This window comes from Castor canadensis, chromosome X (genome assembly GCF_047511655.1).
Source record: "Castor canadensis chromosome X, mCasCan1.hap1v2, whole genome shotgun sequence".
Classification (NCBI taxonomy): Eukaryota; Metazoa; Chordata; class Mammalia; order Rodentia; family Castoridae; genus Castor; species Castor canadensis.
The window spans coordinates 1,288,114-1,310,479 of NC_133405.1; the positions used below are offsets into that span (position 1 = coordinate 1,288,114).

The 22,366-nt window shown below is 44.5% G+C and overlaps 1 protein-coding gene across 1 annotated transcript; it reads left to right on the forward strand.

The window, feature by feature from the left end:
- Positions 1-446: 446 nt before the first annotated feature.
- Tex28 (testis expressed 28) lies at positions 447-22,282 on the forward strand. Its single transcript, XM_020188198.2, is given in 3 exon segments — positions 447-1,153; positions 21,149-21,284; positions 21,909-22,282. Coding segments are annotated over 3 exon segments (1,191 nt in total). The 3' UTR covers positions 22,257-22,282.
- Positions 22,283-22,366: the final 84 nt, after the last annotated feature.

Sequence of the window (22,366 nt, forward strand, 5' to 3'; positions counted from 1 at the left end):
TGCAAATCTTTCTGCCTACCTCTCTTATCTCCCTGGGAGTAGCAATACAGCAAACCATGTGGGTTAATGGGATGAGTTTATTCATACTTTACAAGAACAGTTCTTTATAAATGAGACCCACAACTGACAGTTCTTGGAAGAGAAGATAGGAGGAGAGACCTAAGAACAGGAGGGGCAGATGTGCAAGTGAGAGTCTAGCTATCTGAGGGTCATGGTAAGGTACACCTGTAAGGCAAGAAGCTGGATGTGAGAAAGGAGGGGAGTAGAGCCCAGAAGATGAACTCGACCTCTTCAGTCTTTTTTGGGCCCATGTTGAATGCACAAATCTTATACACACCAGTATCCATGCATGCATATAAGTATTTTTATGAAATGAATCCACACGTGTTCAAATCCCTACCTTTTGCAGCTCACAGAACAACTGTTGTGTAATTTCTTGTTTCCTAATGCAGGAAAAATGCACCAAGAGCCCAAGTGTGACCCTCCCCTCCAGTGTGCCTCCCAGCAAGTCCCTGTCATCCAGTAAGGATAAAGAGTTTGCCCATAATTTACAGGAAAGTGTCAAGCACAGCATCTTCTACCTGTCAGAGCAGCTGAGAGTGGAGAAGGTCAATCGGGATGAGAACACTGTGAGCTACCTCAAGTTGGTGTCCAAAGCTGACCGGCACCAGGCTCTGCACATCTGGTGGGCCTTTGAGAAGGTGAATCAGCATGCCTCTGCCAACATTGCCTAGATCGAGCAAAGGCTCCGTCAGTGCTACCAACAGCTGCAGAAGCTGGAGAAGGGTTTAGGGCCAAAGCATTCAGTGCTGAAGGTGGAAAGCAGCTTGGATAACTATGAGAAGCCCAGTGTGAAGGGCTCGGTGTCTGAGTTGCCCAGGCTGAGTGGGGAAGATGACCTGCTTGCCACCCAGCTTGATGTAGCCAGGCCCTTCACTTGGGAGAGTCACTTCTCGGGCTTGCAGCAGTGGAAATTCTCAGAGCTAAAGCCTGTGGCCCAGCAACAAAAGCTGCTGTTGCAGAAGGTGAAGGAAGAGCTGACAGAAGTCAGGAAGTTCCACATTGACCTTCACGTGTCCTACGAGAGTGTCAAGGAGAGGTATCTGATGGACCTGCAGGTGTCACTGGAGTCCCTTCAGGAGGAGAAACGCAGGTGATGCAAGCCTCTTCAACTGTCTCAGCTCTGGGGACCAGAAACAGTTGAGGGGCAACACCAGACTCACTTGAGGGTTGGGGTGAGAAAGATCAGAGGGCACAGGCTTCACAGTGAGGGCAGATGGGAAGAGCCGGTCTGTGCTTCTCTTGGTGGCTGGGCTCTGGCAGTGGTCGGGATGGGTCCTCTTTTTGCTGCCCCATTCCTATCTTGTGCCTTTACTGGCTGAACAGGCTCCAGAGAGGGTCCCTGCCAGGCAATCTTAGTGGCTAAGTGGAACATGAAGACAGCCAGGTGGTGATGGGAGCCTGGCATGCAGCCAGCATTAGTTAGGGAGGCAATGTCTCCTGGTTCCCATCTGCTGGGGAGGTTTGTCAGAACTTAAGTTACCTTACCACCCTGTCTGAACTGGTACATGAGTCAGTCATTGGCTGCTTGCTCCAAAATGACTGCCTTTTGGTGAATACTCTCTCCCCACTGTGCCATGACTTGGTTCTCTTTTTCTCTAAGGTAAAATTGGGGCCAACCAATTAAGAAAAGGCAAATACAATCCATCCCTTTCCTATATGGGCCCTTCTCTGGATTCCCACAGGCTCTCAGGGGTACCACACTCCCTCCCTTGTCACCGTCATTACAGTTTATGGCCAGAGCTCTGCACTCCTTTTAGTGCCTACATGTTTGGGGGAGAGAAGGCAAATGGAAATCATTGTTTTTGGTTTTCCCAGAGAAATCTCACCAGCATGTATGTAAGAATCCGTAAAGGAAAATTAGATAGTATTATGGGACAACCCAGTGTCAAGTAAGATAACCAACCACAATTGCAGGTTTCTTTTGGATGTTATTTTTATAGGACATGATAACCAAATCTGAAATCTTTTCTTTCTTTCTTCTTTTTTTTGGGCAGTATTGGGGTTTGAACTCAGGGCCTTGCTTTTGCTAGGCAGGTGCTCTACTACTTGAGCCATACTTCCAGTGCCCAAATCTAAAATCTTGGAAGTCTTAAAGACCCCTTCATTGAAATAACATTTCCAGGATCAGATCTACACTAAGCAACAACAGCATTTGGTGGCAATTATAGATTATCCCCATGCTTCCATACTGTGCAGGTCATTGAGACTTGTGCTTGGATATGCTCTTAACCTCGTCTCTACTAGAAAGCAGATGTGATATATGTGTTCAGTTCAGTGAAGTGTCACCAAGCAACCATGCCTGTTCCGCCACTATCCAAGCCTCTGTGATTGTCACCTCCCTTCTGGTATGTCATAGACTGAAATTTCAAATAGAAAGTCCCATGACATTCATCACAGTTAAATCTGCCTCCTTTCAAGAAAGCTCTTGTAATTTTTATCATTTTGGTTTCTTTCTGATTTGGTCTTCAGCTAAAGTAGCTGCTCTCTAGGACAGCCCTGACCAGGGAGAAGTACACTGTGGTGTATGTGTCACGGGAGACACAATGAAGTGAAACCAAAATGGATGAAGCAGAAGAAATGTAATACTCCCAGGCAAGAGATGCTGACTGGAGGCAGAGGGGGAAGTCTGAGGGCGACAAGGAGCTTGACCAGTTGGTGGGGTGTGAGGGGAACTTTGTTTTGCAGTATGGGATTGAACCTAGGACCTGGAGCTTGCTAGACAAGCTCTCTACCACACGAGCTATGCTCCCAGCCAGGGCTTGTTCCTTGATTAATATGCATGAGTGTTAGCCCTATAGGATTTTCCACAGGGATATGGATTGGCTAGTTTAAGGAAAATATGCACAAAGTGGGGGGTTCTTATTTATATGACTGTGGAATTGACTGTTTGGTTCCATCATCTCAATGTGAAAGCTTTCTTTTCTTTTTTTCCTGAGTCTTTTGATGGGCAAAAGTTCTTAGTTTTATGCATTTTTGTTGTGGTAAAACCCACAAAACAGATGTGATGTGGTGGCACATGCCTATAATCTCACCTACTCAAGGAAGTGGAGATAGATAGGAGGATTGAGGTTCAAGGCCAGTGCACTAGGGAGGCTGAAGCAGAAGGATTGTGTGTTCGATGCTAGCCTGAGCTACATAGTGAGACCCTGTTTCAAAAAGAAAAAAAAAAGGAAAAACAATATTACATAAAACTTTGCCATTTTAGCCATTGAGGCCTTCCTTTTTGATTCTACAAATTACAGTGCCTCTTATCATAGTGGCAGTTAGTCTTGGGAAGCTTGGGGCTGTCCTAGTGACCCTGGGATTTCAGGAACCCATCTGGATTTGAGGGTCCTCACAGGGGATATTCTTGAGCCCTGAAGTACCATGACTGCTTGCTCTGGAGCTGCTTGAGGCCCTGATTAACCATCCTCTAGGAACTTTTTTATTTCCCCCTTATTTCTTCAGAGAATCACATGAGTGTTGTGGACTTGAGGACTCTTCATGGAAGAGTTTTGGACAGACTTCTCTTCCTTTCTTGTGAAAATAAGGAGGTGCTTTGAACCTCCAAGAGCATAGCACAGTGAGTGGCTTGTCTCCTCAGTGAGGCCAGTCTCCTGGGGTACTAGAGGCCTGACTCCTTAGTGTCTCCACAGGTCAGTAAGAAGCCCTGAGAATTAAGAAAATGTCTATTTGTAGAAGAGATGGCACCCAAGGAAGTCATGGGAAGTCTTCAGTTGAAAGTCTGACCAGCAACACCTTATCTGGGTTCCTTCCATGGAATTTACAGGAGATCTGGAGTCTTCTAATGAGGGTCCCATCCCCCTCTCAGGATGCTGGGCTAACTTCTGCTCGATGGTCAGAGGCAGTGCTGTCTGCTGCTGCTGCTGAGGCAGCCAGGTGCCAAGCTGGCTCCCTAGAGTGGGCTTGGACAAACCCATCATTACTTGCCAAGGCCCACAACCAGGCCTAGGCTGCTCAGCTCCAGGGGCATCTCACTTTGTGACACTTACTTGTCCAGTGTCTACTTTCATATAGATCAAAGCCCTCATCGTCTTTCCTCACCTTTATAGCTCTAGTGGATGGTTCAATGCCTGGGGAAGAGTGGTTGCTGGCACATGTTTATTGATTGAATAAATGGTCCTAGAAGAAAACTCAACATCAGGATGACACTGATTCTTACCCCATTCCTATTTCTTTAGAACTAACCTTGGACTTCATGGGCAGTTGATGCCATGGCATCTACTCACTTAAGGCTGTACTTGATGGCAATAAAGTGGTCTTCTCATTTTTTTTTTCTTTTATTATTCATATGTGCACACAAGGCTTGGTTCATTTCTCCCCCCTGCCCCCACCCCCTCCCTTACCACCCACTCCACCCCCTCCCTCTCCCCCCCTCAATACCCAGCAGAAACTATTTTGCCCTTATCTCTAATTTTGTTGAAGAGAGAGTATAAGCAATAATAGGAAGGAACAAGGGTTTTTGCTGGTTGAGATAAGGATAGCTATACAGGGAGTTGACTCACATTGAGTTCCTGTGCGTGGGTGTTACCTTCTAGGTTAATTCTTTTTGATCTAACCTTTTCTCTAGTACCTGTTCCCCTTTTCCTATTGGCCTCAGTTGCTTTTAAGGTATCTGCTTTAGTTTCTCTGCATTAAGGGCAACAAATGCTAGCTAGTTTTTTATGGCCTTCTCATTTGAGGATTAGAATACTTCTTGGGCTTTTCAACTTAGTGTTGCCTGTCTCTTCTATGCAATTCTCCAGCCCTTCGCAGGACTGCTTCGTTGTTATGGGGTTGGACCATGGTCCCCAAATTCATATGTTGAAATCCTAATCCCTAGTACCTCAGAGTGTGACCTTATTTGGAAATAAGGTTGTTGCAGATGTGATTAGTTAACATGAAGTCATACTGGAGTGGAGTGGGCCCAATCCACTTTGTAAGGACTGGTGTCCTTCAGGAGATTGGGAGAATGCTGTGTGTGTGTGTGTGTGTGTGTGTGTGTGTGTGTGTGTGTGAAGATGGGGCAGAAAGTGGGATGATGCAGCACAAGCCAAGCCAGGTGAGGCCTGGGGCAGATTCCCTCACACCCCCAAGAAGGATCCCATCTTGCCACCTTGATCTAGGCTTGTAGTCTCCAGAACTGGGTAAGAGTCCATTTCTGCTGTTAAAGCCACCCAGTCTGTGGTGCTCTGTTAGGGCAGCACATGATACATAATCACTTTATCCATAGGCTCTGCCTTAAGCTCTCCTCAGAGTCTTCCTGAATCACATGTTCAGTGGCCTCTCCATTTATTCCTTTTTTTGACTACTAATTGTGTATTGAAAGCAGTAAGAGGTTCCATAACACCAAATAAACCAATTCTGAGGTATCCCCAAGATAAATTTAACAGCTCCAGCTTCTTCAGTATTTATCAAAATACAAAAGACAAAAGTAGAGGTCGTCATTTTTGATGGCAAATCGGACCTTTGCGGCTGAGGGAGGAAGCTTCTTCACACATGGAGATGGGGGGCTCCGGGGCTATGGGTCTGGAGTGGACTGACCCTCCCAGCTGGCACACGCTTCTGCTGGCGAGACCCAGGCCTCCTGCCAGCGCTTAGGGTAAGTGCAAGAGCGAGCTAGGAACACAGGGTGCCGCTTGGCCACACACTCACCAAGGATGAGGCTGTGCCCTGCAGCCCTGTGGTGGCCCCCACCTGCCCCTAGGTGACCATGTGAGCATGAGTACAAGCACGACGCTATGGAATGCAGGTGACCCAAAGACAGGCGAGTCACGGGGGCTCTACTGTGTCCATGCAGTGGATGGTGGTTTTGTTCATCACCATCTCCCATTCCCACAGGGGAACAGCTGATCCGATGGCCTAGCATTCAGGCGGTTACTGCAAAACCTACACTAGTCTTCTTTGTGTTAAAGTGTTCTGCTTATCTTGTATTTTTAACTATTTTAAAAAATGCACCGAGTTTGGGTTAAATACCAGCCACCAAATGGATCTTGACACTGACCTACAGCTCAGTGTTTCCCAGAGACCAGGTGCCCAAACACCCAAACCCTTTTCAGTACTGACAGTGAGCTGATTCTCTTTAAAAACAAAACAAAATAACTGAGTAATATTGCATACTCAGTGGACACAGAAACTATTTACATTAAATAAAAACCTGGCTGCGGGCTGTGTCTGCACATGTACAGCACAGTGCGGTGCACACTGTGACCAACCCAGGGAGACAGCTTCTGGCACTCAGGACCACAGAGTCACACGTTTGCCACATGAGAGGAAAGTGGAGGGCAGCAAGGAAGAAGTGAGGAGGAGGGAGTTCTGGCTCACTTCTGGTTCCAGAGCTGATTGGACAGCCAGTCCAGTCCTTCATGGAGCCCATCCCCACTGGTGTGGCACAGGGGGCTGAACGTACCAGTTTCTGTGGTGTAGAGAGTGCAGCCCCCAGCTCATCTGTGATTTCAGCAGTATCCATGGCACTGGGGAGGACGGCATCCTGGAGCTTCCGCGGCCAGTACCCGCATGAGCTCCTCACACACCTCACTCACACGCTCTCTAGCCTTGCTGTCCACCATGAAGATCAAGGCTTGGGTGTTCTAGAAGCAGTGGCGCCACAGTGATTGGGTCTTGTCTTGGCCAGCCACGTCCCACACGAAGCTGATGATCTTGTACTCAACCGTGTCCACGTTGAAACCTATGGTGGGAATAGTGCTCACGATGTCATCCAGCTTCAGTTTGCACAGAATTGTCTTCCCTACAGCATCAAGGCCACCATGAGGATGCATATTTCTTTTTTTGCCAAAAAAAAAGATATTCCCCACGCTGGTAGACACGTGGAAACGACACTGGCCAGAGACCTCAGGGGCAGCTGCTCGGAGCCAGGCATTGGTTTCACTCCCACAAGATCCATTTATTCCTTAATAATCTTTTTATTGAGGTCAATTTTTTTTTGGTGGCACTGGGGTTTGAATTCAGGGCTTCACACTTGCTGGGCAGGTGTTCTTACCGCTTGAGCCACTCCGCCAGCCCTGAAGTAAATTTTTATAGTGAGATTGTACTTAAGCTTACACATACAATGTAATAAGTTCTTGTTGTTGTGGTTTTGAGACAGGATCTTGTTATGTGGCCCAGGCTGCTTGGAACTTGATGTGCATCCCAAGCTGGCCTTGAACACACTATCCTCTTGTCTCAGCCTTCTAAGTACTGGGATTACAGGTATGTGTATGTGCCACCATGCCTGCCTACCAATTTTATGAGGTTTTGTTTGTTTTTTTGTGGTACTGGGGATTGAACTCAGGGCCTCATGCTTGTTAGGTAAGTGCTCTACCACTTCAGCCATATCCCCAGTCCTTTTGTTTTTCAGATTGAGTCTTGCACTTTTGTTTGGCTATCCTTGGACCATGATTCTCTTACCTCTACTTCCTGAATAGCTGGGATTACAGGTGTGTACCACCATGCCCACCTTGTTTTTGAGGTAGGGGCTCACTAATTCTTTTGCCCAGACTGGTCTTGAACCTCAGTCTTCTTATCTCTGCCTCCTGAGTAGCTGGGATTATAGGTGTGTACCACCACACCTGGCCCAATTAAATGAGTTTTAACAAAGGTATACACCTGGGAAATTAAGATTCTAATAAAATACTTTCTATCCATAAAATTCCCTCATGCCCCCTTGCAGTCAATACCCATCCCCTATAGGCAACCACTGTTCTGGCTTCTAATACACTAAGTTCATTTTGTCTGTTCCTGAATTTCATATAACTGGGATCATACAGTATGTAGTCTTCTGTGTCTTGGGCGTTATAGAATGACTATCAGCATTCTGACGTCACTCACTAGATCCCACTAGCACCTCACATTAGTTTTCTGCTGCTTCCACAACAAAACATACCCATCTTCGTGGCTCGAAATGACTGAAATTTATTCTCTCACAGTTTTGGAGACCAGGGGTCCCAAATCACTTTCACTAGGCAGTAATCAGGCAAGGCTGCATTCCCTTGGGAGGCTCTGGGGGAGAGTTTGTTCCTTGTCTTTTCCAGTTTTTGGTATCTGTGGATATATCATTCCAGTCTTTAAGGCCAGCATCTTCAAATCTTTCTTCACTCTGTCTTCACATGGCCTTTTCTGTATGTGTCTAATCTCCCTCTGCCTCCCTCTCACAAGAATACATGAGGGCTGGTTCCATCCCCAGCACCAAAAAAAGTGCTGTGCTTGCATTTAGGCCCACCAGGGTAGTCTCCACGTCTCAGAATTCTTGACCTGATCATATCTAGAAAGATTCTTTTTGGAGCCATATAAACTAACATTCATAGCTTCCAGGGATTAAGACATGACTATCTTTTGGGTGGCCCGGAACTTTCTATGGGGGCATTTTTAGCCTATTATGTTCTCCTTGATTTGTGACAAAATTTGTCACAAATTTGTGAGAAAACTGCCCATAATTGAGAACCACTATTGTAACCCTATGAAAGTTGTCAGTGTGACTTAATGTCCCTGTCTCTGACCAGTGATGCTGAGCCCCTTTCATCTGCTTATTGGCCATGCAGCCATTCATATATCTTTGTTAAGTAGCTGTTCAAGTCTTCAGCCTCTTTTTAAATTACTTTGTCTTTATATTATTGAGGATTGTAAGAGCTCTTCATGTATTCTGGATACAAGTTCTGACAGGTGTCTGGAGAGCCCTAGTCACTCAGGAGGACTGATTCTGGATTTTTTGGCAGTACTGGGGTTTGGACTCAGGGCTTCATGCTTGCTAGCAGGCACTCTCCCACTTCATCCACTCCACCAGCCCTCTCATTCTGGATTTGGATCTGGTCTAGACTCCTCTCTTCCAGGTAGTTATTAAATTGCACTAGAAAAAGTGCTTAAAATTGCAATACTCAGTTTCCACATCTGTAAAATGGAGGTAATAATGATCCCACTATCATCGGCACTCTTGTGAGAATTAGCTTAATCAATGTTTGGTTTAAGCTCCAAGTCAATGCGCACAGTACTGAAAAACTCACAATTCTGATTCCTGTCTGCAAACCTAAGTCCTTGAGAGGTCAAATAGAAAATACGTTAATGGTTATTGATGAACTCATCAATGCACAGCCCTAGGGTGAAGAGGCGTTTGGACAGGATCTTGACCTGGCCTTCCTCTTCTTCCCCTCAGGCAATGCCTGCTTGGCTGCCCTCTCCTCTCCTCCCCCGTCAGAATGGCTCCACTACACCATCACTACTCTGGCTCTCTATCATTTTCTACCAACTTTCTAGGACAAGAATGTCATTCTTGCTTTGTATTTTGGGCTGTATTCATAGATGATTGAACTCATGAAGTTTTCTCATAGTCCATCTTGGATGTGAGTTCCTGCTACTGGAAAGCTGGTCCCCTGGCCTCAATGCCAGTTCACAAATAACTAGAGAAGGGTTTTGAGGAAAAGGAAATAAGGTTTATTATTTATCAGACAAAGAGGAGGACAGGGAGAGTCCAGCCTTTCAAAGCTCTGAAATCCCACTTCTGAGAGAAAATGTCTGCTTTTTAAAGGGGCGCTCAGGGGCTCAGTTTGAGTACATGACCAAATGCATGTCCCCGAATAGGTGCTGGCCTTGGTTCACCAGGTGCCCTGGCACCACATCTCTGAAGCTATATGTCTTGGCTGACAGGTTTACTTCTGTGGTGGTTTAACTGAGGAGTAAAGGACATTAACCTTGGGCTCTCCAGCACGTAGACAAAAGGGGACAATACCGGTTTGCTTAACAAGCAGAGTAAACTGGCTAGCACACAAGCTGGCTACCACTGAAAGTTTTTCCCTTTTGTAGTCCCGGTTACATTTGCCCCACTGTCAATTTGTTTCCTCCATTTCTATGGAATAGTGGCACCACAATTGTCTCCCTGCTTCCTACCTTTAGTTAGCTCATAGGCCCAAATAAGGAGTCAGTGCTCCTTAGCAAAAGCAGCTTTAAAGCCACCATTGCAGTTCCCTCTTTTATACTTGAATGTTCCTTGATCTTGGGGAAATTAGGATGCCAGCCAATCTGGCTTTGTAGGTTTTTTTTTTTTAGATCATAATAAGCCAGCACACAAAAGGGGACAAATATCGGATATATATGTATAAGTCAAAAAGCACATTGTTTAAGCCTAAAACTATAGACACCATTATAAAGCAGGATACAAGAGGGAGTAAATAACTCCATGAGCATGGACCATTGAAAGGACATACCTGGAGCCAGGAGAAATAGTCAGTTTTGTCTCTATTTTAATAGAAGACTCTGACCAAAAATATGAGTTTACCTTCTGTCAGAAGTGCCTGGAAGGACTTTAATGCCATATAGTCATACATGCATAAGAACCTTTTTTTTTTTTCTCAGTACTCAAGGCCTACACCTTGAGCCACTCCAGCAGCCCTTTTTTGTGAAGGGTTTTTTTGAGATAGGGTCTTGCGAACTTTTTGCCCGGGCTGGCTTCAAATTGCCATCCTCCTGATCTCTGCCTCTTGAGTAGCTAGGATTACAGGCATAAGCCACCAGCGCCTGGTGAACCTCTTCTTTAGACCTCTTAACTTTGGTTATTTTTTGAAAGGTCTGGCACAAAAGCGACTACATTCATATTTTGATAACATCCCCCCTTTTCTTATAAGTTTTTTTTTTTTTGGTACTGGGGTTTGAACTCAGGGCCTCACGCTTGCTAGGCAGGTGCTCTACCACTTGAGCCACTCTGCCTGACCTGTTTTGTGTTGGGTTTTTTTGAGATAGGGTCTAGCAAACTATTTGCCAGGAATGGCTTCGAACCTCGATCCTCCTGATGTCTGCCTCCTGAGTAGCTAGGATTACAAGCATGAGCTACCAGTACCTATATCTTAGAAGTTTTGTCTCCAAACTGTCTCTGACAATCTTCCCTGAAGATTTTACCGGTTGGCTATTCTGGTCCCCTGTTGCCAAGATTAGCTTTCTCCTGGATGGTCTGATCTGCTTCCATGTCAGAGGGGAAGTAACAGATATGTCAGGTGGGAGTCAGTGCTAATAAGACCCTTTTGGCCAAACATAAGCAACAAAGAGACTTAGAAGGAGTAGCTCTTAGGCTGGGCTTATCTGGAGTCCATTTTTAAGTCTAGTTTTTTTCTATCCTACAGGAGATGTGCTAGCCTCTCAAAAATGTTCAGGATGTTTGTTAGAAGGTGTATTTCTGCAGAGTCGTAAAAGACAACACTCACAAAGGTTTGCAAGAACAATATAAAATGAAACCCAATAAAAGCAGATTTTTTTAAGTGACTTAATTGGGGTCATATATTTCTCAGAGGTTCTATTCCAAAAGTAGATGAGCCAACGATTTGGTTTCTTAGAACCAGCATAGACAGTCATATTAGTTTCACCTGTGGCAATGACCCTGAGCCCCAGGTTCTGGGGCCCCAAGTGCCAAAAGCAGATATTTTAAAAGTCTCACTTGGCTGATAAATAAGTACTTATTAGACTCAATTTTCCATGAATTTGATTGCAAATTCTCCAGAAGAATCAGAACTGCAATGATAAAAATTATAGAGTAGCCATGGCTAAAATTCTCAAAAACAGTTTAGCAATAGAAGGAATAGTCTAGTTGTTTTTATTGTATACAACATTTTAGGATAATAACTATGATTGACAACATTACATCAGCAGCATTAGGCTCTCCGTGTTATAGTTAGGCACACATACACACAAACCTGCGAAAGGCTCGCATCACTGACAGTTTCAATTTGGAGGACACCAGCTTGGCACAGCATTTTCCTAAACTTTGCATTTTAGAAGGCTTTAATACTTGGAGAACAGAAATACACTTAACATACGAAGGAGCCAGCAACAGCTTACACCACAGTTTTACAGCTACCATACTTACATATTAATTTAGTTGTTACCCTTGGAGTAAAACCTTGAATGTTTGGGTAGGTAAGATTACAGGTGTATAGCAAAAATCAAAACTCTAGACTTCACACCAGTTGGGGGGACAGTGCCAGTGATCCCAAACAGCCCCAGTTTTTAATGTTCACTTGCATCTCGGGCCACTCCCATCTGAATGTCACTGTCCATAAATAACAGAAATGCTGAACGTCCTACGGACCATTTTTATATTTAGAAGGTTTAGAGGTAGTGTATTTCAGATAAAAGAGAGCATCAGCTGGCCATTTTTTATATATATATATATATATATATAATGTACATATTTTAACCTGCAAACATTTGTACAATATTCAGATAAAGTTTACATACACAGCTCCACATATCTTTAGTCACAGACACCTCATATAGGGCACTACCTGTATTATAATCACTTAAAGTAATAGTTCTTTAAACACAATTATGAAGTGGTCATTTAAAAAAACCAAACACTTAAAAGTACTTTTATTTAGTTTAGAATCAGTTTCCATAGTAGTCAAAACCCTGACAAAATCAACAGGGAACACAAGCAATTAGTGATGAGGACTAAACATGGAGTTAGGAAACCTGATGGCTGAGAACCATGGTTTGGATATTGGTAAGGAATCACATCCCAGGCTGCTGACATTAACAGAATAGCTTGTGACATACAATAGGGTCTTGATGACCTGCAGCCCCTGGAGTCCAAAAAATAACAGGCTGAGCATGACCATCTAAGGCCGAAAATCTCCCTCCACCCAACATGGGAGAGAAGTTGATGATATGCCTCTGAGAGTTAATGACATATACCCAGTCCTGCAGGTCTAACCACCTCTGTCTCTGCAGATCCCAATAAAAGCTTGAGGTCTTGGAACCTCTCACTCAGTGCTCCTTCTTGAGCCTTCCCGCCATCTCATCTGGAGGGTGGGCTGGGGAGACATGGCTCAAGTGGTGGAGTGCCTGCCTAGCAAGGACAAAGCCCCGAGTTCAACACTAGTACTGCCAAAAAAAGTCATACCAGCTGGAGGGTGCACTCTTGCTTTGCTTTCACTTTGCTTTACATAAACAAATGTGTCCCAGCCTTCATATTGGAGCTGCAGCAGCAGCACTCCCTGTGCTCAGCTGCCTGCTACTTCTGTGTCCTAATAAACTTCCTGCTTCTCCCACTTGCTTGTCTTGGTAAGTTGTCTTACCATCCTGTGGCCCACATAAGCTTTTATAAGTCCCATCTTTTATATCTTTTTTAAAGACTTACTCTGCACTTTACATAACTTACCGAATCTTCTGGGGCTTACCCTTAGCCTTCTTTTTCCATTTTGGAACAACCCATTAGGATAAACCTTATCTACAAAATCCTTTCTCATCCAAAAGCATTTCCTTTTCCCCTTAGCTTTCTTTTTCCAAAAACATATCCCCCAGTACATTACTATATGTTTCCTGCTTGTTGGGTTTTTTTCTGTCTCTTCTTTCTAATTTGCATTTTGAAATAACTTATAAAACTTTGAACTTAAACAAGATTGTTTTTTCCCAATAAAATATAATACTCTCAGTAGCTTTATAGTCTCATGAAAAACCAAAAAGAAAACAATCTTAAATTGTTTCCCTGTATGAAAACAATTTATAGAAAGCACATTTGTTAATATACTTATACATTAGAAAAGAGAACTAAATCTCAGATAACCTTTATGACAATGACACAGGTTAAGGTCATTTGTCTGAAACACACAAATTCCAAGATCTCTTTTAAAGGGTGCCACTTGAGTTAAAAACTGCCCTTTCTTTCCCTTAGTCTGAGTCAGAGAGTTAATCTCCAAATGCTGCATTTTAGTCAGACCTGATTTAGATGACTTTTTTTCTGCTGTGTCGGGGATTGAACCCAGCGCCTTGAGCATGCTAGGTGCATGCTCTGCCACTCAGCTAGATAACGGGGTTTAAGGAGACAGCAGCTTTTGCATAATAACTTTATAATAACAAGTGAAGAACCATTCTAGAGATGTTTACGTACACACAGATGTTGCAATTTAGGCATGCCAAGATTGTCAATTTAAAGTGTGTATTTTTACATGTTATGTAAAGAAAAACTTGAAAATTGGCTGAAACAGTTTCTGGAATTCCAGGGGCAAAGAAGTTTTTGCCCAATCCTAGACAGACAAATGCATTTAAAAGAGTGCATATAAATTAATTATAATTAATATAATCATATTAATTTAGAGTACTCTCAGACCTTTAAAAAAATGCCTAAGGTTAATTATAATTTACCCTAGGGGGTAACAAAATGTACTCTGGGCTCTTTATTCTTACAGAGCTCATAGTAGATCTCAAACTTCTTAGGTTTTTTTTTGTTTGTTTGTTTGTTTTTTGGGGCTTGAACTCAGGGCCTACACCTTGAACCACTCCACCAGCCCTTTTTTGTGATGGGTATTTTCAAGATAGGGTTTCATGGACTATTTCCCTGTGCTGGGTTCAAACCACGATTTACCTGATTACTGCCTCCTGAGTAGCTAGGATTACAGACATGAATCACCGGTGTCCGTCTCCTAGGTTTTTTGGTTTGCTTATTTTATATCCATCACTGAATTCTGACCTGGAGAGTCCTGAGTTAGGACCCTTGCCCTTTATTTCACATCTTTTCCTGTGGGCATAATTAGGGGGTACAAAGGGACTGCAGCATGGCAGGTTCACTTAACCTGAAAGTAAACCCCATACCTGAGATTCTGGCAGATGTGACACCTGCAGAATTGGACCACCATGCAAGCTGCCTGGGCCAGTTACAGCAGAGATGCAGTGAATTATTTCCCTCCCCAGTCCTGAGTGGTTGTCTGTTGGGGAGGAGCAAAAGTTGGAGGAGAGGAAGGGAGACAGCATGGAGCCCTGCACTTTTGTCTTCTGGGCCAGAGTTTCAGGCGGCCTCCATGGTACTTGAGACCTGGGACTCCCCCCACCTGGGGGTCCTCCATCTCTTCCATCTCAAGCTTTCCTATCCTTCCTGGCTCCCCTCCTTTTTCCTTCTCCTTCTCAGGAGTCCTGCAGTGTGTCATTCAGACTACAGACCCCCAAATTGGCTGACCCACAGTCTGACCTAGGGGCTGGAATGAGTGTCCTTGCTTTTCATTGTATCCACAGGCCCCACAAGTTTTTCCCAGAGGGCTTTCAGATGGAATAGATGTTGCATTTCCCATATTAAACATGAGCAACAAATGCCAGATAAACCAACAAACATCCACATGGGAGTTTCCTACCCCGGAGCCAAAGCCAACAGATGGAACTCTAACAGAAGTCAGAAAGGGGACACAAATTCCCTCAAACCAGATGGGGATCTTTAACTAAAGAAACACCAGATGGGGACAACAACCCCCCCTAAAAATCAGATGGATACAGACCCCCCAGATTCCCTAGTCTCTTTCAATCTGGGACTTCCTCCCCGAATAGGTGCTCGCCTTGGTTCTCCAGGTGCCCTGGCACCACATCTCTGAAGCTGTATGTCTTGGCTGACAGGTGGTGGTCAGAGAGAGGTAAGGGGGAGAAGACTGCCTGGTTTAATTGAAGAGTAAAGGACATTAACCTTGGCCTCTCCAGCATGTAAACAAAAGGGAGAAAATGTCAATTTCATTAACAAGAAGTGTAAACTGGCCAGCACTCAAGCTAGCTGCAAACAAAAGTTTTCCCTTTTGTAGTCCCGGTTACATTCCCGTCATACTGAACATGTCCTGAAGTGAATATTCTCGGTCTCTGCTTCTCTTCCCCTTTTGGATATCAGGTTTTTGAGGGCATTTAAACTCTAGCTCCTATGTTCCAGGAATGTTCTGGTATGAGACAAGATTCAGAGATAAAAGGCTATGGTTAGCAGAGGCTTCAGGATCACTGCAAGATCTCAGCCCCAGGGATCCAGTCTTGGGCTGACTTTTCGCAAGGCATCTGCTTACTCCTTTGTTGTGGGTTCAGGTCATGTTAGCCAGAAGGCACAAGAACTTCCATTTCTTTATGAATTTCACCTTGTTCAGGTGGGAACTTTGTATCTTTGAATCTCTGAAAAGCCTAACTCACGGTCTAAGCAAATCTTTGAACTCGTTCCTCTCTCCTCAGTTGTGGTGAAGCCTAGTGCGGCTGTCTTTTAAGTTCATCTGTAAATATCTCATTGTGTGCCTCAAATGTGAAACTTTTTGTTAGAAATATATAGTCTAAATATCACACTTAATCTTTAAAAACAGTTCCATAATATTAAATATCCAACCACTGTTACTTCCTACGTGCCATACATTCTGTTTTAGTTCAGAAGTATATTTTGGTTCAACATAGAATTCTAGGTTGCACTTGTTTCTTTGAAATCATAAGCTTTTTGACAACTCCCCTTCTGATTTCCATTGTTCCTCTTGCAAAGGCAACTGGCAGCATTATTGTTGCCCCTTTGAATGTAATCAGTTTTATATTTCCTCTTGCCCTTCTTTGGAGTTTAGTGGTTTCTCTTTGGCGTTTAGTGGTTTTGCTATGATGATGCTGGTATGATTTTCTTTGGTTTCACTCCTCCTTTTAAAAAAACGCTGCTTTTCCTTAGCTTCTGTGATGCCAGCATGCCCTGGTTTTATTCTCCATCTCTTTTTCTGCGTTCTCCTCTTCTGTCTGACCTTTACATCTCAAGTTGTGCTGCTGATTCTACCTCACACTGACTCAAGGTGTTGGGAGTTTTGATCCATGGGATTATGGGTCTAACAAGAGATGCACAGTGGACATCAGCTCATTAGATCATCTGAAATTGTCATTAGGGAGGAGGGTGGACATAGGATGCTGGGTGACTAAACTCTGCTGCCAGCCAATGTAGAACCTCTTTACAGGGTAAGTGGAGGTAGCAGTGTCTGGCTGAGAGATAATGTCCAGAGCTAAGGGGGCCTGAAGGGAAAGAACCCCATCCAACACTGGACTTTCAGGTCTAATGGCCTTGAACTCTACTTCATATTCAGTCAGCTGCTGTACAATGATAGTACAGACCTTGCCAGCTCTCCACAATATTTCTTATCTCTAACATCTTTTTTTTTGGTGGGTCTGGGGTTTGAACTCGGGACTTTGCGCTTGCAAAGCAGGATCTCTACCACTTGAGCCATGCCTCCAGTCCATTTTGCTCTGGTTACTTTGAAGATGGGGGTCTCATGAGGTATTTATGTGGATTGGCTTTGAACTTAGATCCTCCCGATCTCAGCCTCCCAAGTAGCTAGAATTACAGACGTGAGCCCAGCTATCTCTTGACATCTTCAAGCCTACCCTCCTGTTCTGGCAGCCAGGACTCCTGTCTACCCTTCTGGTGTGTGTCACTCCTGTCTTACTGCTCTGCAGTCTTCATTATCCCATTCAGATCTTTGACCCTGCAACTTAATACCACCACCAACGACAGCTGTCACTTGTGAGCTTTTCTACCTGCCAGGCAGCACGCAGTGCTGTACATGTACTGTCTCATTTTGCTTGGTGGCACTGAGGTTTGAACTCAGGGCTTCATGCTTGCTAGGCAGGTGCAATACCACTTGAACCACTCTGCCAGCCCTTTTGTGTGTTGGATATTTTCAAGATAGGGTCTTGCAAACTGTCTGCCTGGCTCTGGCTTTGAACTGCGATCCTCCTGATCTCTGCCTCCTGAGTAGCTAGGATCACACATGTGAACCACCAGTGCTTGTCATCACTTTTGATTTTTAACTCTTTTTCCACAGGAATGGAGTTTGAACTCAGGGCTTTACACTTGAAAAGCTTTTGAGCCACAGCTCAAGTCCTAAACTACCTCGTTTAACCCTAGTAGGTCATTAGTACTATTTGTTGTTAGTATTCTCAGCCACTCAAGCACGAATGGATTCAGTGGCTTGCCCAGCAAGTGCCAAAGAGACTTCAACCTGGGTGAGATGACCCCAGAAACAGTGCTCTGAGTCAGTTTCTGCAAAGCTTCCAATGTCCTCTTGCCTTGTGTTCTTCCCTGGACTCTTGTGGGCTTTACCTTCAGTCTCTGACTTCATGGGGAAGTAGGAGCTAACAGTTTCGCACCTCACCACCTCCCTCAAAATATTTTTCTCTGTTGGGTCACAATAGCAGTTCCCAGCCACTACCTGCCCTCTGCTTTCCATGCCTGTCAGTCAGACTTTCAGAGACTAAACACAGTCTTCCTTAGCCAATTTTCAGGAATAATCATGAATATACTCTTGAAATAAAAACATTGTATTGGAGAGGGTGGTTTTCATAGCTTTGGAATATTTTAGGGGTGCTTTTGTTGAATGGTCATCATGCATTTTCCAGAGTTGTCCATTTGCCTCTTTGACCATAGGAGCTGGATAGAGGCTCCTGGACTAAGGAAGACATAGGGAGAACTCTGCTGTATCATGGCCAGGATGCTGCTGCTAGAGGGGAAGGAGACTGGGTGGGCAGAAGGGGAGACCGAGAGAATGAAACGATTATTTATGAACATCTTATTCAAGAATCTATTCATTACTTGGGAGGTTGAGAATGGAAGGATTGCGGTTCAAGGCCAGCCCAAGGCAAATAGTTCATGAGACCCCTCTCCAAAATAGCCAGAGCCAAATGGACTGGAGGTGTGGCCCGAGTGGTAGAGTGTCGGCTTTGCAAGTGTGGAGCCCTGAGTTCAAACCCTAGTCCCACCAAAAAAAAAAAAAGAATCTATTCATGTATGCTTATAAATATATCAAGGCACAACCCATTCATTGACTTTCTATTCATGAAAAATACATTCTATACTTGAGCATAGTTAATATCTTGAATGTTCTTTAGCTTGATCTTTCTCTTTTCTCTCTCTCTCTCTCTCTCTCTCTCTCTCCTACCCCACCTCTCTCTGAGACAGAGTCTCACTATGCCTTCTGTCTCAGACTCGTTAGTGCTGGGATTACAGGAGTGTACCACCATTCCCAGCTCAGATATTTCTTGCAAATGGAAAGACAGTAATGATGAATCTATTTTAGGGGTGGACACCCTGCTGACCCCCTCTCTGTGAGCAGTAGCCTTGGCCCTGTTGTCAAATAACTCTTCTCAACAGGGACCTGAGGCAGAGACAAATGGAATAGTCCTGAAATGCTGTTAGTAACTTGCTTTCGATGAATTTGCTTTTGACAAATGAGTAGGCAGCTTATGAGTTGCCTGGATTTCTCCATGTGTTGTTAGTGAAGTCCATTATAAAGGACCAAATGGAAGTCCTTGCTTGTGCCCCTGTCTCTGTATGCACACCACTATTTATGCCTTGTACAGCCCAGAGTGTGACCATCCTCCTGGGTCTCACAGGGCAGCAGCCCAGCCTTTCTGTGGACTCCATGACACTCCATGAAAAGTCACCACTGCTGGCTTAGGCCAGACCTTCCTCTGTTCTCCCCTGAATGACAGACCCAGAGCCTCCTTTTTGGCAGCCTGGCTTCTGTCCTTTTGGCCTGTCCTTCATGGTACTCAAATGAGGAAATTCAAAAAAGTTTTTCAGTTATGAAACATTTCAAGCCCATAGAAAATGTAGAGAACAGTGTAATCAACAGCCTTGACTTCTCAAGTTTTAACATTTGCTTCAATTTTTTTTGGTGGTACTGGGAGTTGAACTCAGGGCCTTGCGCTTGCTAGGCATGCTCTCTTCCACTTGAACTATTCCCCTAGCATTCCTTTTTTTTTTTGCTTTAGTTATCTTTGGGATAGGGTCTCTTGTTTTTGCCTGGGACCAGCCTGGACAGTGATCCTCCTGTTTATGTTTCTGTCATAGTTGGGATGGCCGGTGTGTGCCACCATGCCTAGCTGGTTGATTGAGATAGAGATCTTGCTAACTTTTTGTCTGGGCTTGTCTCAAACTGTGATCCTCCAGATCTCCATCTTCTGAGTAGTGAGGATTACAGGCATGAACCTGTAATTTGAAGTGCCCAGCTGCTTCAATTTTTTTTTAAGAACTCAACCTTTGAAAGATTTAGTTGGACAGGCTGGGGATGTGTCTCAGTGATAGAGTGCTTGCCTAGCATGAGTTCCATTCCCAATACTGCAAAAGTAATTTTAAAAAAGATTTAATTGGAGCTCTCTCATTACACCTTTTCCCAACCCCTGTTCACTGCCCTTACTACCCTCATTTTGGTGCTTATCTTTTCCATGTATGTTTCTTGTTTTTATACACAACAAGTAGTGGTGTTTTGCTTTTTTTTTTTTTCTTTTTTGTGGTACTGGGGCTTGAACTCAGGGCCTTCACCTTGAGACACTCCATCAGCCCTTTTTTGTGATGGTTTTTTTTGAAATAGGGTCTCGTGAACTATTTGCCTGGGCTGGCTTCGAACCGCGAACCTCCTGATCTCTGCCTCCTGAGTAATAAGGATTACAGGCGCGAGCCATCAGCACCCAGCTATGCTTGTGTTTTTTAAACATCTCTATTGAGTCATAATTTGCATATCATAAAATGCACCATTTTAACTACATTTTAGTGGTTTTCATTAAATTTAGTGAGTCATGTAACTGTTACCACAATCCAATTTTTGGTTTTGTTTAAACAACAGATTTATTGAGATCTAATTCATGCCCCATAAATTTCACCCATTTAAAGTATACAGTTCAATGGTTTTTACTGCTTAACAGTATTTTGTTTGTTTTTGGTGAGACTGGGGCTTGCAAAACAGGCCCTCTACTGCTTAAGCCATGCTTCCAGTCTGTTTTCTGCTGTGTAACCCATGCTTCTAGTCTAATTCAGTGGTTTTTAGTATATTCCCAGAATTGTTCAACCATCACTACTATCTAATTGCACAACATTTTCATCATCTCCAAAAGAAACCCCATCCCCCAACGCCCAGCCCGTGGGTACCCACTCATCTGTCCCTATCTCTATGGACATGGCAAATGAATGGAATCATACATTATGTGGTCTTTTGCGACCACTCAAGTCCCATAATAAAGATGGCTTTATGGAGTATCTCACTGCATGCTATACATTGCCCCTGTAATCTTCGTGGATTTTGATATCTAAACACAGATAGTTTAGATTTTCATTTCTACAACTTCTTCTCTGTGATGGTTTTTGGAAAGCTGTTACTAGAGAGTAGGTATATGTAAGGTATGTCTGGATATCACGTGTATGTGACTGATGTGTGTTTGGAGTATTCCTAGTCAGATCTAGAGGAGGAGGCTATCTTTGGAGTCCACGACAAGAGGAGGGAACCTGAGGAACTCAAGTCAAATCTATGTCCAGTGTGCTCACTACCAGCGTGAGCTCTGAGTAAGGTACTGAGAGAGTGTTACTTTCTCTCTTGCTCCCAAGGCAAGCATTGATGGAAGAACAGGTAAATGACCACCTTCAGGGGCATATGGATGAGATTTACTACCTCAAACAGCATCTGGCCTGCACTGAAGAGAAAATGGCCTGTCTGACCTATGAAAGAGACAAGGAAATATGGGTGAGAACCTCAGGGGGACAATCTGGGAGAAAAGGATAATAAGAAGATGTAGGAATGAACAAATCCATTTGAATTTGCCCCCAAACCAAGGAAGAGGTGGATTCTCCAGCTGTGCCCATCCTGAGGCACAGTGACAGTCGACACCTTTGTTTCAGAGTTAGCAGTGTCCTGTCTTTTATGTCTATATGAGCTCCACTTCCCACCATCCAGCTTAGCTGCTTTGGGACCTTTGGTGCTATGGTTCTCAACCCTTGAGAGCAATCACTGGGAGCTGCTGGGGATGCTTGTGTTGCTGGAGCAGGGAAGTCCTCTGAGAACCCCTCCTTTAAACATAGCTTCCTGCCTCTCACTCTCTTCCACCCCTGTTATCTCTTACTCCTGTCCTTAGCCCTGTCCCAAGCAAGTCCTCAGTTTCAGGAGGCAGTGCCTGGGGACCAAGGCTGAGTCAGCAGCTTGACCCTCCCCAGTACCTCTTGGCCTCTGCTGTGCATACAGTGGAAGTTCCCTATGCCTCTCCTAAAAGAGTCAACTCAACAATATTTGTTACACATTCCCTAGCAACTCGATTGCATAACCACAGTTCTGCTCTGATTTCTGATGAGTGTGTGTGTTTGTTGCCTGCAGGAGGTCATAGAGACTTTCAAGAGCCGAATATCCAAGCTAGAAACTCTACAGCAAGTCAATCAACTGGAGACAATGGCGAACCTCAGAAGCTGTCCCCAGGAGTTTTTGTTCCGATTCATAAGCCTGCTCCTCACACTGACCAGCATCCTCTTGGTCTTTGTCTTCACTGTGTGCTCCTGCCCCTTACCCCTGATCAACTCGCGCCTGTGTACATGCACTGCAGTTATGCTGCTTGGCCTTGGGGCGTTGGCCTGGCAGAAGCTGCATACCATGGGCTGGCAGACGTGGGTCCCCGCCAGGTGGAGACTGGACACCAAGGACTCTAAGCCTTCATCAGATGGACCTTAAGGGGCCGACTATGCCACCTGCCTGTTTGCTAGTTCCCTCCCTCCTTCTGGGTGTCGAGGTCATCCAGTGAGTTCCCTGTAAAGGGCCACTTTGCGGCTCTCACTTTCTGA